A 15,296-nucleotide genomic window follows, 5' to 3' on the forward strand; every position below is an offset into this window, starting at 1 on the left:
TGTCCCTTTTGCAGGATTTTGGCCAGCACACAGCCCTTTTCCATCTTCAAGGACTGCAAAAAGGATTTTAGTGAAAAGGGAAGAAAAAGGGAAAAGGCTGTTTTCTGTCCCGAGAGCCCCAGGACAGAAGAGATGGTGATCTCCCTCTGCCCCCAGACAGCTTAGTACGCAGCAATTTAGTTTAGTCTCATGCAGCCAAACTGCCCCTATCACACAGTTCTCCTCCTTTGAAGACTGGACCCACACTGGTTTTATTTTTCATCTTTTCATGCTCTTCGGTCTTTTGTAACATTTAAAATAGTAACCTATGATTTTGGGGAGGCCATTAGCCAATTCAGTTCCCTTAGCGGCATCCCCCTGCTGAGCCATTGTGCTCTAGCCTTCAAGTATCCTCTGACCTGGTTGGAATCAGTAGCTCTTTGGACAAGGCCTTCTTGTGCCCCAGCTGCTCAAGCATTAGACATCTATTCTTGGTCAGAAAGCTCTTCACATGTTTCCTGTTATGGTTGCATCGATGTTTATTTGCCTTGCACAACACATGGACTTAAGGATAGCTCGTTTTTATGAGTTCTTTCATACATGCCAGTGTCACTGTGTGAATTTATCCCCCCAAATTCACACATTGCCGTCCAAACCCCCAGTATTCCTTGGAATGTGACTCTTCAGAGATAGGGCCTTTGAAGTGGTAATTAAGTTTAAGCGAAGTCATATGAATAGGCCCTAACCCAATATGACTGGTCCTTATAAGAAGAGGGAGAGACACCGGGGATGCACATGTACTGAGAAAAGGCTTGTAAGGACACAGCGAGAAGGTGCCATCTGCAAGCGGAGAAGACAAACCTTGGGAGAAATGCTGACGCTTTGATCTGGGATTGCCAGCCCTCAGAACTGTGAGGAAACGAATATCTGTTGTTTAAGCCCCCCCAGTCTATAGTATTTTGTTATGGCAGCAGAGTCATACAGCCAGGCAATGTAGTAACTGCTTTTCATGAATTATCTCTTTAATAGTTGCACTTACCAAATGGACTAGGTCTTATTGAGACAGGGACTCCCAATATAATTTTTGCCCACAGCAGGATCTCTGTTCACAGCAGGCTTGGCCCTGACCCTGAAGGTAGCTAAGTAAGTAGAATACTTTTGCTCATAAATGGGTGAGGTGGGGAGAGCAATTAAATGGAGCCAAGCTTTTTTCTGACAGGTATATCTCTACCCCGAGTTTGTTTCCTCCTTGCTCACTCCATTAAGGGAGAGCGGCAACACCTTCCTTTACACCTGGGCAGATTCTTACAAGGGTTTAGTTACCGAACTGGTAAGTCCCTTCTGATCATTCACTTTTCATTTCTAATTTTCCCCTCTGTTTTGGTCTCTTTCTTACCCCTCTCCAGGAAACATCTGGGAAAATTGTATTTGCATATAACTCTATATTCGTTCTCCTTTCCTGTACAGACTTATTAAAATGGTAGGTCTCAAAGGTTTTTAAAAGTTCAAGAACAGGGGCATCTGGGTGGCTCAGTGGGTTAAGCCTCTGCTTTCGGCTCAGGTCATGGTCTCAGGGTCCTGGGATCGAGCCCCACATCGGGCTCTCTGCTCAGCGGGGAACCTGCTTCCTCCTCTCTCTCTCTCTCTGCCTGCCTCTGCCTACTTGTGATCTCTCTCTCTGTGTCAAATAAATAAAATCTTTAAAAAAAAAAAAAAAAAAAAAAAGTTCAAGAACAAGGGCACCTGGGTGGCTCAGTCGTTAAGCATCTGCCTTTGGCTCAGTTCATGATGCCAGGGTCTTGGGATCGGCCCTGCGTTGGACTCTCTGCTCAGCGGGGAGCCTGCTTCTCCCTCCCTAACTCCCCCTGCTTGTGTTCCCTCTTTTGCTGTCTCTCTCTTTGTCAAATAAGTACAATACTTAAAAAAAAAAGAAAAATTTTTTAAAAAGTTCAAGAACAGACACAAATACGTATAGGAACATGTAATATTTTAAAAACTTGGAGGTAAGGATTAATTCATAAATAGTATTGGAGAATTTGAAAAAACAGTGGTTAACTCCCTTACCTCATAGATTACACCAAAAATTAAGTTAAGATGGAGTAAAGTTGTTTTTTTTTTTAAAGATTTTATTTATTTATTTATTTGACAGGCAGAGATCACAAGGAGGCCAAGAGGCAGGCAGAGAGAGAGAGGGAAGCAGGCTCCCTGCTGAGCAGAGAACCCCATGCGGGACTTGATCCCAGGACCCCGAGATCATGACCTGAGCCGAAGGCAGCGGCTTAACCCACTGAGCCACCCAGGCACCCAAGATGGAGTAAAGTTTTAAATGTTAAAAAAGAAACATGGAAGTATTATAAAGATGACTTTGACATAATCCAGGGTTGCAGAAGGTTATATTTAAAATACAGAAACAGAAGTACTAAAAGAAGAAACAGAAGTGGAAAAACTGATAGATTTGATTATGCAAAAGCAGAGGAGAAGGGATCATGCATGATCCAGTGCTCAACATTAGAGGATTTAAGGGAGAATTTACAGTAATTAAATGTGTTCTTTCCAGGTGTACCTTGAGGCTGGACAAGAATGAACATATAAACTGGTCTCAGAAGACATTTTGGATCAACTGTAAAAGACTTCACCTCAGCAGATTATAGTCTTCTTCTGAAGTCTCAGAGGTAGTCCCGGAAGGACTGTTGAGAACACACAAGGTGGTGTCGCCAGAACCAGTTAGGAGAGGCTTGAGATTCCGCTGCTAGACCCTCCGTGACCCAGGGAAGGGCTGCGGTGGGAAATGGCCCCAAGTGTAACTGAGGCAACATCCCAGTCTCCCTCAGGCAGAAGAGCCGTCGTCACACGTAGCAGTGAATCCGCAGGAGCAAAGAAGCTGAAAGCTTCCAATGCCTCCTCATATTTTAATACATATAATTACATGGTGGCCTATATTTATATAATATTTTAAGCCTCTGATAGCACTTTTACACATGACCAGACTCTTTCAGAAATAGTATGGGTTGTGATGATAGATTTGAGCTTGAATTCTGGTTCAACCTGCTGGTTGTGTGATCTTAAGTAAGTTACTTAACCTCTCAGGACCTGTTTTCTCCTCTGTGAAATGGTGATGGTGATGGTGATGGTGATGGGGCAAGGTGATACCCGCCACATAGGATAAGGCTTGAATGAGAAAAATATCTAGTATGATGTCTGACACATAGGAGGCACTCAATTTCCTCTAAAGGTAGCTATTTGCATCAGTTGATCTCAAACTTCCAGAGTAGTCAAATGTGTAGAAAGATAACATAGTCTCTTCAGATCTGTCTCATGTCACACAGTGATTCTTCACTGCAGTGATGGGGGTGGGGGGACTGATGTCTGTCTTGTTAAAAAGCCCCTGCATCCCCTGCCCCCTGACTTCCCTGCTGAGAATCACTGGGCTACACTTTGATATCCCAAGTATCTCTCAGTAATTTAATATTGTTTGATATTTTCACCCATGGCTTTATTTCAATAAAGACTTGCTTTCATGGAAGGGCAAGACATGAAGCTAATGAAAAAGGTTGTCCATTATTTTTTTTTAATTTTTAATTTTTTTAAAAGATTTATTTATTTGACAGACAGAAATCACAAGTAGGCAGAGAGGCAGGCACAGAGAGAGGGGGAGGCAGGCTCTCCGCCGAGCAGAGAACCCGATTCGGGGCTCAATCCCAGGACCCTGGGATCATGACCTGAGCCGAAAGCAGAGGCTTTAACCCACTGAGCCACCCAGGTGCCCCAAGGTTGTCCATTATTACCTTCTCATGTGTAGCTAGAGGCCGGGAAGCACTTTTTTTTTTCCCTTGGGCAGTGGAGGTGAGGCAGTTAATGGAAAGAATGGTGGAAACACAAAGAGTTGATTGGGCCATGTGGGGAAAATGGATAAAAGGGGAGGGAGAGGAAACTGAAGACAATTATTATTTTTCTCCTAGATCCTCATTTAGCAGGTTGTGACTTGGCTTGTTCTGGGGCACCACTCCCTCTCAATAGAAACCCTTACCTGTATGCGGTAACACTATCATACTTCTAGTCTCAGCTACCCTGGGTGTGAGGCCTGGATCCACCACTGGAGTCCTATATGGCTAACCTGAACCAACTCATCGAAGTCCTATTAAGTACCATAAAGTCCTGGAATTGTATCTGTCAGAACCTAAATTGTTCTCGCTAGAATGACACATGAGTAGTTATAAATAGTGTTTGGTAACTGCAAATATAGAGGGCAAAGAGAAGGGAAATGGTCTCCCTCTGCTATGAACTGCTCACAGACCATATTAATGGAGCATCACTTTTGGCTTGTTATGAAGAAGGGATATAGGACCAAGGTATTCATAAATTTCTTATTTGAAATGTTGTTTAGGGTTTTGGGTAAGGGACCTTCTAACTGAACCTGCTAAGGATACTCTTTAGGCCAGAAGGTTAAATTTGAACCGAAGCGGTAAGATAACACTGAAGGTCAAGTTATGACTTTGAGAAGATGCAGACATATAATTTTCTGGGGGAGCCATACCTTTCAGTACACATAGAGGCTCCTGTAGTGTTAAGTGCAGGGCCCCCTTCCAGGCTGAGATTTAACTGCTTTGTCTCAGGAAACAAGGCTTCCTGCGTGTATCTGTTTGACCCTCTTCTAAGAGCAGACTTCCAAGGGCTGCCTGCCTGGACCCCCGTCCTTATTTTGTCATCATCTTCAAGGGAGTCCAAGTACACAGCAGTGAAAACCAATAGACAAAACAGTGTGCGATTTTGTGCTAAATTGCGTGCATAGACCAAAAAACAAGAGTAAAATCATGTTGTATAAAACTGCTCAGAAACAGCTTCACGGGGAAAGAATTTTTGCTGGAGGGGAGGTAGAATGCAAAAAAAGACAGTAGAGAGCATTGCTAAGGCTCCTGTTTCTGTGACAGTTAATTCTCACTCATGGCTTTCATACTGAAACTCCTGGAGATGACTGATGTGAAAGAGGAAACAAGACAAAGTCAGAAGGAGCAGGAGCTCAGGCACATTGTAAGACAGTCTGAATTAGAGCAGCTGGTGGGATGTGTGGAGACTTTCCCAGCCGGAGGGAGATTGGGAATTCCGTTTCATCAGTGGAACCGAAGCATACCATGTATGCCGTGAAGCTGAAGCTTTATTATGCAGTATTGAACCGTGCACTCCCTTTCCCTCGATTAATAATGCACAGATTGAGGTCACTGTGCACTTAAAACAAATCTTCAAACAACCTGGGGATAGCTGGGAGCTGATACTTCACCTTGAAGTTTGACTTGTTTGGTCAAATGTGCCTCTGGCATCAGATTTGAGCTTCTCCAGATGTTTGTGGTGTGCCATATTCTGGTTCTTTTTTTTTTTTTTTTAAGATTTTATTTATTTATTTGACAGACAGAGATCACAAGTAGGCAGAGAGGCAGGCAGAGAGAGAAGGGGAAGCAGGCTCCCTGCTGAGCAGAGAGCCCGACGCGGGGCTCGATCCCAGGACCCTGAGATCATGCCCTGAGCCGAAGGCAGAGGCTTTAACCCACTGAACCACCCAGGCACCCCTCATATTCTGGTTCTTGCACTTTAGCTGATACAATACGTTTGTCTAATGCATCTGCCATGTGCTCAGGGACAAGGCCAAAGAACGAACCTGGGTTGGGAATGTTTATTCTCTTACAGTTTGCTTTTTCAGTTTGGTTCAAAACTGGTCCCTTCTTGCAAAAGGCTGATTGGGACCAAGCTGGAAATACAGCAGGGAAGAGTTGTTCTGAATGTCCCCTGAGAATTTGCCCTTTGCCAATTAAATTTTCTATAGATTTTATCCCTCTACCAACTGTCAGTGCAATTTTTGGCAAGTCACGTAATCTGAGGACCGCAAGTTACACACACTTCACCCTGGGCCTCTGGGTCTTCATCTGAAAAGTGAAAGGACTAGGAAAGATGATTTTGAGGTCCTTTGCCTCTAAGATTTGAGAATTTTGTAATTCCTGAATAGTAAACATCAGGTTTTTTGACACCAGAGCAATGGGTTTGTTTACCTGTATGTGTTCTCCCAAATGTTACCTGCCTCAAGCCACTGAGATCTTTCCCAGATGTACACGTGGCAGGCTGGCAAAGCCTATGGAGTTTCCTTAAGAAAGTAGACCCAGCCACTCCTATTTATTATCTTTTCATTCAACAAACATTTATTGAAGGTCTGTTACATGCTAGTTGCTAATCTTTAGAACTTGACCCATGGCTTTTTATCCATCTTATGCTTACTTTCTTTGACAAACCAGGCAGACAACAGTATAGGAAATGTGCATTTAATCATTCTCTTGAATGGTCAGAACTCAAAAATCTTAAGTTTTCTATAACAAAATGTAATACAGTCATGGTGGGTCCAAAGTGCCAGGGAGGCAGACCTCAAAATGTGAAAAGTATGGAAAGGGGGAGGGGTGTGAACAACACATTCTTTTCAATCAAAGCTTTATTCCCTGGTCCCATTTCAAAGGTCCACTGCCCCTACTTTCAGAAGTCTCTGTGTGTTTCAAGGAGGGGACATGTTTTGTTACCTTCATTGGAATTGTGACTAGTAGGGTCCTGAGATCAGAATTCGGAGCGAGAGACATTGAGAGAGAACTCAGGCAGCTCTCACAGAACCTAATTTGCACCTTAGAATGAAGGGAAACGAACCTGCTAGAGATGACCCCATCAGGAATTCCTGGCTGCCTGAGCTCTGGCTCTCTGTGCTGAGACAACAGTCAAAGAGGCAGAGGATAGTGCCTATCTGTAGGAAGCAAACCGGTTTTGTTAGTTCCCTTTTTTCTAGATCCTTTTGGAGGACTGACATTTGGGGCTGGGTAATTCTTTGTTGTGGGTGGATAATGCTGTACATGGTAGGATTTTGAACAGCATCTCTGGGTTCTATCCATAACATTAGCACCCTCCCCTCTCCCCTGAGTTGTGCCAACTAAAATTGTCTCCAAACATTTTCAGATGTCCTCTGTGTGTGGGGAGGAATGTGAAAAATCACACTGGGTGAGTCCCACTGCTCTAGATGTTGTTGAAAGCTGAGGTTATCGCTGTCCATGCAAGATAGCAAGTCGGAGCCTGACACTTCGTGTTGACATAATGCCGTATACAGCGATGACGAGAGGTCCTTTCCCGGACCATTCAAGGATGCACGTCATCTGAGAAATCAAATGGCATTTGTTTGTTTAAAAAAGAAGATGCTTGGATAATTTGGAAAACCAGGGTGTCCCAACTACATGTTTTAAGTTACAATTATGACCGTGCCCACATTTCTTTAGCATTTGTCAAGTGGGAGGAGATTCCAAGGTACTTTTGGCAGCATCCTAAGGAAAGGTGAGTTATTTGACCCATCACTACCTCTGAATTGTGACGTGGCAACTAATTAGCAGCTTCTTACTGTATCTACTGAGGTTTAATTTATGGATTATAAAATGTGGAGGTATTGCAAGTCAAAACTTTCTGGGAACTTAGAGCAACATTATAGCAATATAAAGATTCAGAGACAAGTCAGAGGCAATATCCCATCCTCTCAATCCCTGGATGTTGCTGGCGAGGGGTGCTGGTTAGTAAGGGGAGGTCCCTGAGATACAGAGATCCACTTGTCTCCACTTGCAATTGACTTAGTCCTAACACATATCCAGTTCAGATGAATTATGTTCCCAGCTATGGGAACTAATATATGTCTTTGAAGAGAGATTTATCTGGTTCATATTGGAGTCTTCTGTGGGTTGCTTTTGACTTTTTTTTTTTTTTTTTTTTTTGCTGCTTGATCTTATTTGTTCATTCCAAACCTCTAGACATGAATTCATTTCCCCCCCAGAAATACAAAACTAGGCCATATCTTACTGTGAAATAGTTCTGCAGATTCCTGGGATTCTGAAAATAACACAAATAGGATGTCCTTACAACCATTCAGTAAACATTTATGGAGAACCAGTTGTCTCTGTGCCTGTATGAGGGTATCTCTTGTTCAGAGATGGGCTCATTTTTCTGTTATTTTGATGATGTTCTATCAAGAGCACATGCTACCATGGGTTGCTAGGGGAAGAGATGGCTTGAGTCTCTTCTTCAGGAAGGGGATCATGCTTAGAGCAAACGGGAACAGAGAGATGAGCCAGGAGCAGTCTCCTGGGTAGAAGTAGAAAGATGACTTCTGCTTGAGTGTCCAACCAAAGAATGTATGTGACCTAAAATGTTGTGCTCAGCATCGGTTTGATTCGCAACCCTCCCAGGAGCTCCCTGGGAGTAGTCTGAAACCACACCCCCTTACTTGTAGGGCAAGGAGAGACAGAAGAAAGAAGCAGGCCACTCCAGGCCACTCCAGGTTGGTAGGTGGCAGTTTCAGTAAGCAAAGGTCACTTATACACGGGGCTTGTCCTGGGCACCAAGAAGACAAGTACATCCTTACAAGTCGTAAAAGTTAATATAGGGGCCATTACTAGGTTCCGTCACATATACTGTGCAAGGTGTTCTCAACACCACAATATTATCTCAAGGCTGTGTCCTTGGAGCAGCCTCTGGGAGCGAGACAGACAAGTGGGATCCTTGTCCCAAGGACAGGGGTGGAGGTGAAGAGCACCTGATCACCTGGGTCTAGCTCATGAGTCAACTGACAGTCACATCTTTTCAATGACGTTCCCCCACAGTTCCTTATGGTTTTACAAGTAATGATAATGATCTACTTATTTATTTTTTAGGAATTGATTTAAGGTTATGCCTCTGTAGTTGTATGGAGAAAGAGTTGGGGTTGTAGCTAATCTGATAACTGTATATAACCTATGTATACTATGTGTGAACATGCTTTACATGCATGTCATGGCTTTTAAAAAAGGCTGCCAATTACTGCTCGAAGGGAATACAAGATAGAGATGAATAAGCCGTACTTTATAGGTCAGATTATCTAGTTGCAGAATGTTAAAAATTCATTTACAGTGCCGTGGGGAACCAAGGAAAGAAGAAAGTGTTCCTTTTCTGCTAGTGGGATCCTCAAGGGAGTGTTTCCTCAGGGCAATCTCCCTCCGCTGAAAACCATGGAGGTGGGAACTGGTGGGTTTCCTTATAAAGAATCCATTTTCTGTGCTGCACTGTTGTGTTTGGAGAACAGGAGAAAGAAGGAAAAGCGGTCAGCAGATCTTTGCCTGCCCTACTTAACAATCTGGGCAAGGAATATACGTGCCTTCAAGAGTGTAAGATATCATGAATTATTCATGCATGCCAAGGGGATGTGGAAGAAACAGACCATCTGGAGAGTGGGCTATAAGCTGGGAAGCACTTAATTGAAATGGGTGAAGGAAGTGTGGCTTTGAACTGCCAGCGAGTCTAGGAGACTTCCAGGAAGGGCAGTGAGAGAGGGAGCAAGGCCAGAGAGTGGAGCAGGCAGCTAAGAGAAGCAGGAAGCGCAGGGAAAGAAACTCAAGAGAGCTGGGACCACATGGCTGAGGACTTTGACACAAGAGTGCCCAGAGAGTCACCTTAGGTTCCAGAGCAAAGGAATGCTGAGATAAAAATAGCATTGGAATAATTTTTTTTTTTTTTTTGGCATCTTATTTCCTATCAGTGGATACAGGGAGAGGAAGAAGCAAGTATAGGGTTTTAGAACTAGGCTGGTGTATGAAATAATGGAGGCTGGATTAGGGTCGGTCTGAGGGACAACCCAGGAAAATGCCATGGGGCCTGGTAACAAATGAATGTCAAGGATAGAGGGGGTTGGAAATAGCTCTAAGGTTGCGAGCCCGGATGCACTGTGGTGATGCCACTGAGTCATCGGGTAGTACTGGTTGGAGCTTCATGAACTCAGCCACACAGACTCCATACAAGAAGAATATTCGGGGAGCAATCCTACCAATAATTGGAGCCAGAGGACTGAAGTGACAGGGAGAAGTCTCAACACGGGGAGCCAGCTGGGGAGTCATCTGTCAAACTTCTGGTCAGTAGGAGCTTTGCTGAGGGGCTAGGAGGAAGTCACTTGTGTGAGTACATGTGTGTCCTGAGGCTTTATAAGATAACCGTGAAATCCAGAGGAACACTCAGGGCTAAGCATCTCTTTCTCTTTCTCTTTTTGCCTTGTGGCTAGATAACTTGGTAAAAGAAAAGATGTTTGAATTTGCACAAATATTTGACTTGCAGAGTTGTTTTTGCTGTAAGTGTATCGATGAGATCTACACTCTTTGTTCACACATATTTACATATTTACCTTTCACAAGACCAGGCATTATCAAATGTTTCTTTCTGAGGCTGTTGCTGGAGGTTGTTTGACTCTTGTTAGGAACACAGCACACACAGATCCAATCCCCACACCATTCGTGACTCATCTCACCTGTCATACCAATGACTTTGCATGTTTCTGTGTGGCCAGAGGACATTATTTTAGCATCAGGTAAGGGGAGAGAGGCAGGAGTACCCAGCTGATGGCAAAGAAAGAAGAGACACCCAGGGACGCCTTTGAGTTCAGCAGCTGTAGGTGACTCCGCCTTTTAATCTCAGAGTCTGCAAAGGGAGAGAAAAAGTTCAGGGTCACAGAGGAAAAGTTGGATGTCGTCTTCACGTGGCTGCTTGGCAAAGAAAAGTACCTGAAGAACAGAGTAAGTTGTTTCTAATACAACTTTTTACCCCCATTTGGGGGCAATTTTGTACCCTATTCTCTACCTTTCTGTAACTGGCTTAAAATCAGAGCTTTCTCTTTCTTCAAAAGAAGTTCCATTCTGTTATCCACTCCCATGAACACTCAGCCAAATGAGAAACTAGACCAATAAAGAGATTGTTACTGCTTACCAAAAAAAGAATAGGGTAAGCGGTCATGGCCAGTCCTTGGTTTCAGACACATTTTTTTTTCTTGTAGGCAGTGACCTTTACGGGTCTGGGTCATTTGCTTCATACCACTACAAGGCGATGTGAAAGTATTGTTCCCATTTTGAAGCCCAGAAAGGGAGAAGTGAAGGAATGAGACCACTCTTCTTTTACTGTATTTGCTTCTTAGACAATCCAGTCTCATTTAATTCATTTCAGCTTTGACTTTTATTAGCTGTGTGACTATAGGCAGGTTATTCAACTTAAATGTGCCTCATTTTCTTTACCTAGAAAATAAGGCTAAGATGATAATGGGCTTCACAGAGTCGTTTTGAGGGTGTAAAGCCCTGAGATACAACAGGACCTCGCATGTAATAAGCACCCAACAGGTATCACCGGTAACAATAGAGGGACCCCACTCGAGCCCAATAAGCATGACTTCCATTAAGCTGACCATCTCCAAACCCACCTTCTTAGTCTGAGCTCTGTCCTGAGTTCCACATCTGGATTTATGGTTGCCACTGTATATGTCCACTAAAAACTTAATTATTCAGTAAATATTTTGGGGCAGCTGCTGTTGGGGTTCAAAAGAGTCCAGTAAGTAATACCCTTTTCCCCACCTGAGTTCTAAACCAGTTAAAGGGTAAGACAAAAAGAATGAGGCAACTGGAAGGCTGGTTAAGTGTGATAATATCACATAACCACTTATCACTGGTTAAGTGTGATAATAAAAGATGAAGCTTTATCTGCAGGTAGATGGGCTGCAGCCCAGACCTTCCCAGTGACGGGCAGCACCAGACTGGGGCAGGCTTCCTGCTGCAAGGACAGATTCTGCTTCTAGGAACTGATGGCTTGGGGGAGCAGACTTTCTGAGGGTTAGCTGGAGAGAAAAGGTAAAAGAAGGAGCCAAACTCTTTGTGTCTAACTTCTTCTACTAAGGTCACTAATCAGATAAATTAACTCCTCCCGCTCTGGGGAGGAGGGGAAGAAGGGAGATGAGAGAGCCTAGAAGGGCTACATGGATGGGCATCCTTTCTCGTGGAAGGAAATATGTAGAGGAGGGTTGAAGTTTATGGGGAGAATGCTGTCATATGCTGGGTAATGTGTTGTAAGCGTTGGACATCTCTACCTACGTGCACGATGGACGCCTCCCGACTCCTCGCCAAATCCTCAACTCCATGTTGCTTCTCCTATTTTAATTTTGGTTTGCTAGCATCACTAACCTCCTAAGCACCCGGGATAGAAATATCAGACCCATATTGACTTCCTCTTTCTCTTGTCCTTCATATTTGTGTCACGAAGATGATTTTTTTCATTAGCTTTTGATTCTTCCTCTTTCTTTTCCATTGCCATTCAGTTAAAGCCCTCATAATTTCTCCCCTGGACCACTCACATAGGCTCCTGACTTCATACCTTCCTATTCTAACAAAACCATTCTCTTCTCCAAAGCCCAGCTTGAACTCTGCCTCCTCTACTCAGCCAGTCATAATTATCTATTCTTTCCCCTAGACACCACATCTATACTGGAATTCGTTCCTCTTAGGACATTTAGGCTATTATGCTATTCACCTCCATATCATCGGACTTAAAAATTGCATTGTACGTATTTAGCATACGATAGATACTTGCTGAATGAATGACCTAAATTAGAAGTAGAGTCCAAGAACATAGGATGTAAACTCTGCCATCTCATCCAATTGTTTAAAAAATACACTTACTTTGTATGTGGCAAAGCTAAATAAGTCGGAGTTGGACCCTAAGACTTTTAGTCTTCGGATTGAAAAGTCTTCTCAAAGGCAGGCTGGAACCAAATATTTTCTGAAATTTGAGCTATGTCTTGCTACCATATTGTATTTAGTCCTAGCACTGATACATGGGACACTTGTCCTAACGTATTCAATGAGCATGTATGGAAGAAGAATCTGTTCACTGAATCAAAGTTGTGCTCAATTTCTGTGGTTTGTTCAGTTATTGTCCTTTCCATTGGAAGGCATTAGTTATACAGTTTGGGGATACTTATTGAGATTTGAACTGAGACACTGCTATTAACACCTATCCTTCTAAAGGCCCAATGCTTCATTTCCCCCTTTTCTTCAGGGAAGGCCTTCCATCAGGTTCTGCCTCATTGATCTATGTGTGGGCAACTGACCCGAGTGGAGCCTTTCTGAGAATGTGGAATAGGACTGTGGGATTAAGGCTCACTCTTGTTACTCTATTGAGTGAGAGAGACTATTAAAACTAGGAACTCTTCGGAATCACATTCTGCCCTATAGACTAAAACAGAAGAAATTAAATTAGAGAGTAACAAGAGAATAAAGTAGAGGGTTAAAAATCCCAATGGAATTTAAATTCCTGGTTCCAGCAGTTCCTGAACCAAATTGTTCTTCCTGTTCTTGGTTTCATGAAATGTACTAATTCTCTTTTATTGAATTCTCCATTTAGCTTAGGGTTATTTGAGTTGGTTTTTTGTTACAGTCAACTAAAAGCATCCTATTCACTAGTTAACAATTTGTTTCTCAGGATAGTGGAAGAGCTCTCTTTTTCTCATATGTATGATTTTTTTATTAGATACTTTTTTATTGTGATAAAAAACGTAAAATTTACCATATTTATCATTTTAAGTGTACAGTTTTAATAGTATAGTATTTTTATATTAGTATAGTATATTATATATTTAGTATATATAATAGTATAGTATATTTTATAGTATTTTATAGTTTTAATAGTTTTAACCATATTCACATTATTATGAAACATTTCCAAAATTTTTTCACTTTAATCTGAAACTCTATACCCGTTAAACAACTCCCTTTGCTTTTCCCTCCCCCACAAGCTGCTGGTAACCACCATTCTACTTTCTGTTCCTATGAATTTAATGACTACTTTAGAGATCTCAAGTAGAATCAAGTAGAATCTCAAGTAGAATCATATAGTATTTGTCTACCACTGGCTTATTTCACTTAGCATGATACCCTGAAAATTTATTCATGTTGTAGCATGTGAAAGAATTTCCTTCCTTTTTAAGGGTGAATAATATTCCATTGTATGTATATACCACCTTTTTTTTTTTTTTTTTAAGAGAGAGTGTGTGTCTGAGTTGGGGTGGGGCTGGGGAGGGAAGGAGGGAAGGGCACAGAGAGAATCTCAAGCAGGCTCCCCACCCAGCGTGGAGCTTGACCTAGGACTCTATCTCACAACCCTGAGATCATGACCTGAGCTGAAATGGAGAGCTGGACACAACCAACTGAGCCACCCAGATGCCCCAATATATCACATTTAGTTTATTCATTCATCTGCTACAGACATTTTGGGTTGGTTCCATCTCTTGGCTTTTGTGACTCATGCTGCTATGAACATGGGTGTACGATTATCTCTTTCTTTGGGATATATACACAGATATGGTATTGTTAGATCATATGGTAGTTCTAGTTTTAATTCTTTGAGAAATTTCCATACTATTTTCCATAGCACTTGCAACATTTTACAATCTCATCAACACATGCAAAATATTCCAGTTTCTTCATATCCTCACCAATACTTGTTATTTTCTGTTTTTTTTTTTGTTTGTTTGTTTTTGTTTTTGTTATTGTTATTTTTGTAATAGTAGCTATCCTAACGCTTGTGAGGTGATACTGTGATTTGGATTTGCATTTCTCTGATGATTAGTGATATCAAACATCTTTTCATATGTTTGTTGGCCATTTGTTTATCTTCTTCTTTGTGCATTTTTTTTAAATTGGGTTATTTGATTTTTTTGTAGTTAAGTTGTAAGAATTTTTCATGTATTCTGGATATCAGATATATGATTTGCAAATACTTTCTCCCATTTCAGAGGTTGCCTTTTCATATACGTACTTTTAAATTAAAAAGTAAGCTGACAAAAATATGATTTATGCAGTTAAATTCAGCAAATATTTATAGGGCACTTAAATGTTCAAGGTATTCCACCTAGTTCTGGGCTTGATATAAAATAGCAGTTCTCCTGACATACTCCCTCCACTATAGACTGAATTTAATTCAGCTGCAGTAGGGATGGTCTTAAAAGTCATAATCCAGTCTGTACATTTTCTTGACACTAGCTCAACCCTAGCTTTTTTATACACTGAAGCAGAGAAACTAGGGTGCTGGGCCTCTTGGAGTCCTACTCTTTTAGTCTGGGAGGCCAGTTCAATCTGGAGCTTTCTGATTAATGCTGGGCCAATATTAATGGGATTGTGAGCCAGTCCTAGATGGGCTGAATAAGTCGGAGTTGGAGCCTAAGATTTTTAGTCTTCAGATTGAAAGTCTTCTCAAAGGCAGGCTAGAACCAAATCAGTTTTGGGTGGGGGACTTGGGACATAGATCACCAACTGAATATATCAAAGATGTCAAATGATTGTCATTTCCCCCATTGCTTCACCAAAGCAGTCCTTCTGAGTTAGACAGGGCCACAGAATCCTAAGCACTGATCTCTAGGCATCCATCCCCACCTAGTCCATGAGAAGGCTTACAAGATGAAGCCTCATTGTGATTTTTGA

General features: G+C 42.2%; 1 protein-coding gene across 1 annotated transcript in view; it reads right to left on the reverse strand.

Moving 5' to 3' along the window:
- Positions 1-6,901: 6,901 nt before the first annotated feature.
- LOC111143582 (V-set domain containing T-cell activation inhibitor 1) overlaps positions 6,902-15,296 on the reverse strand; it is a 56,694-nt gene continuing 48,299 nt past the window's right edge. Inside the window, exons 5-6 of the mRNA XM_022497407.1 lie at positions 10,310-10,479; positions 6,902-7,151 (exon numbers count right to left, since the gene is read on the reverse strand). Coding sequence (XP_022353115.1) covers positions 10,355-10,479 — 125 coding nt within the window. The 3' untranslated portion in view covers positions 6,902-7,151; positions 10,310-10,354. The remainder of the gene's footprint in view (positions 7,152-10,309; positions 10,480-15,296) is intronic.

The sequence above is a fragment of the Enhydra lutris genome, unplaced genomic scaffold, assembly GCF_002288905.1.
Source record: "Enhydra lutris kenyoni isolate GAN:26980312 unplaced genomic scaffold, ASM228890v2 scaffoldscaffold9, whole genome shotgun sequence".
Classification (NCBI taxonomy): Eukaryota; Metazoa; Chordata; class Mammalia; order Carnivora; family Mustelidae; genus Enhydra; species Enhydra lutris.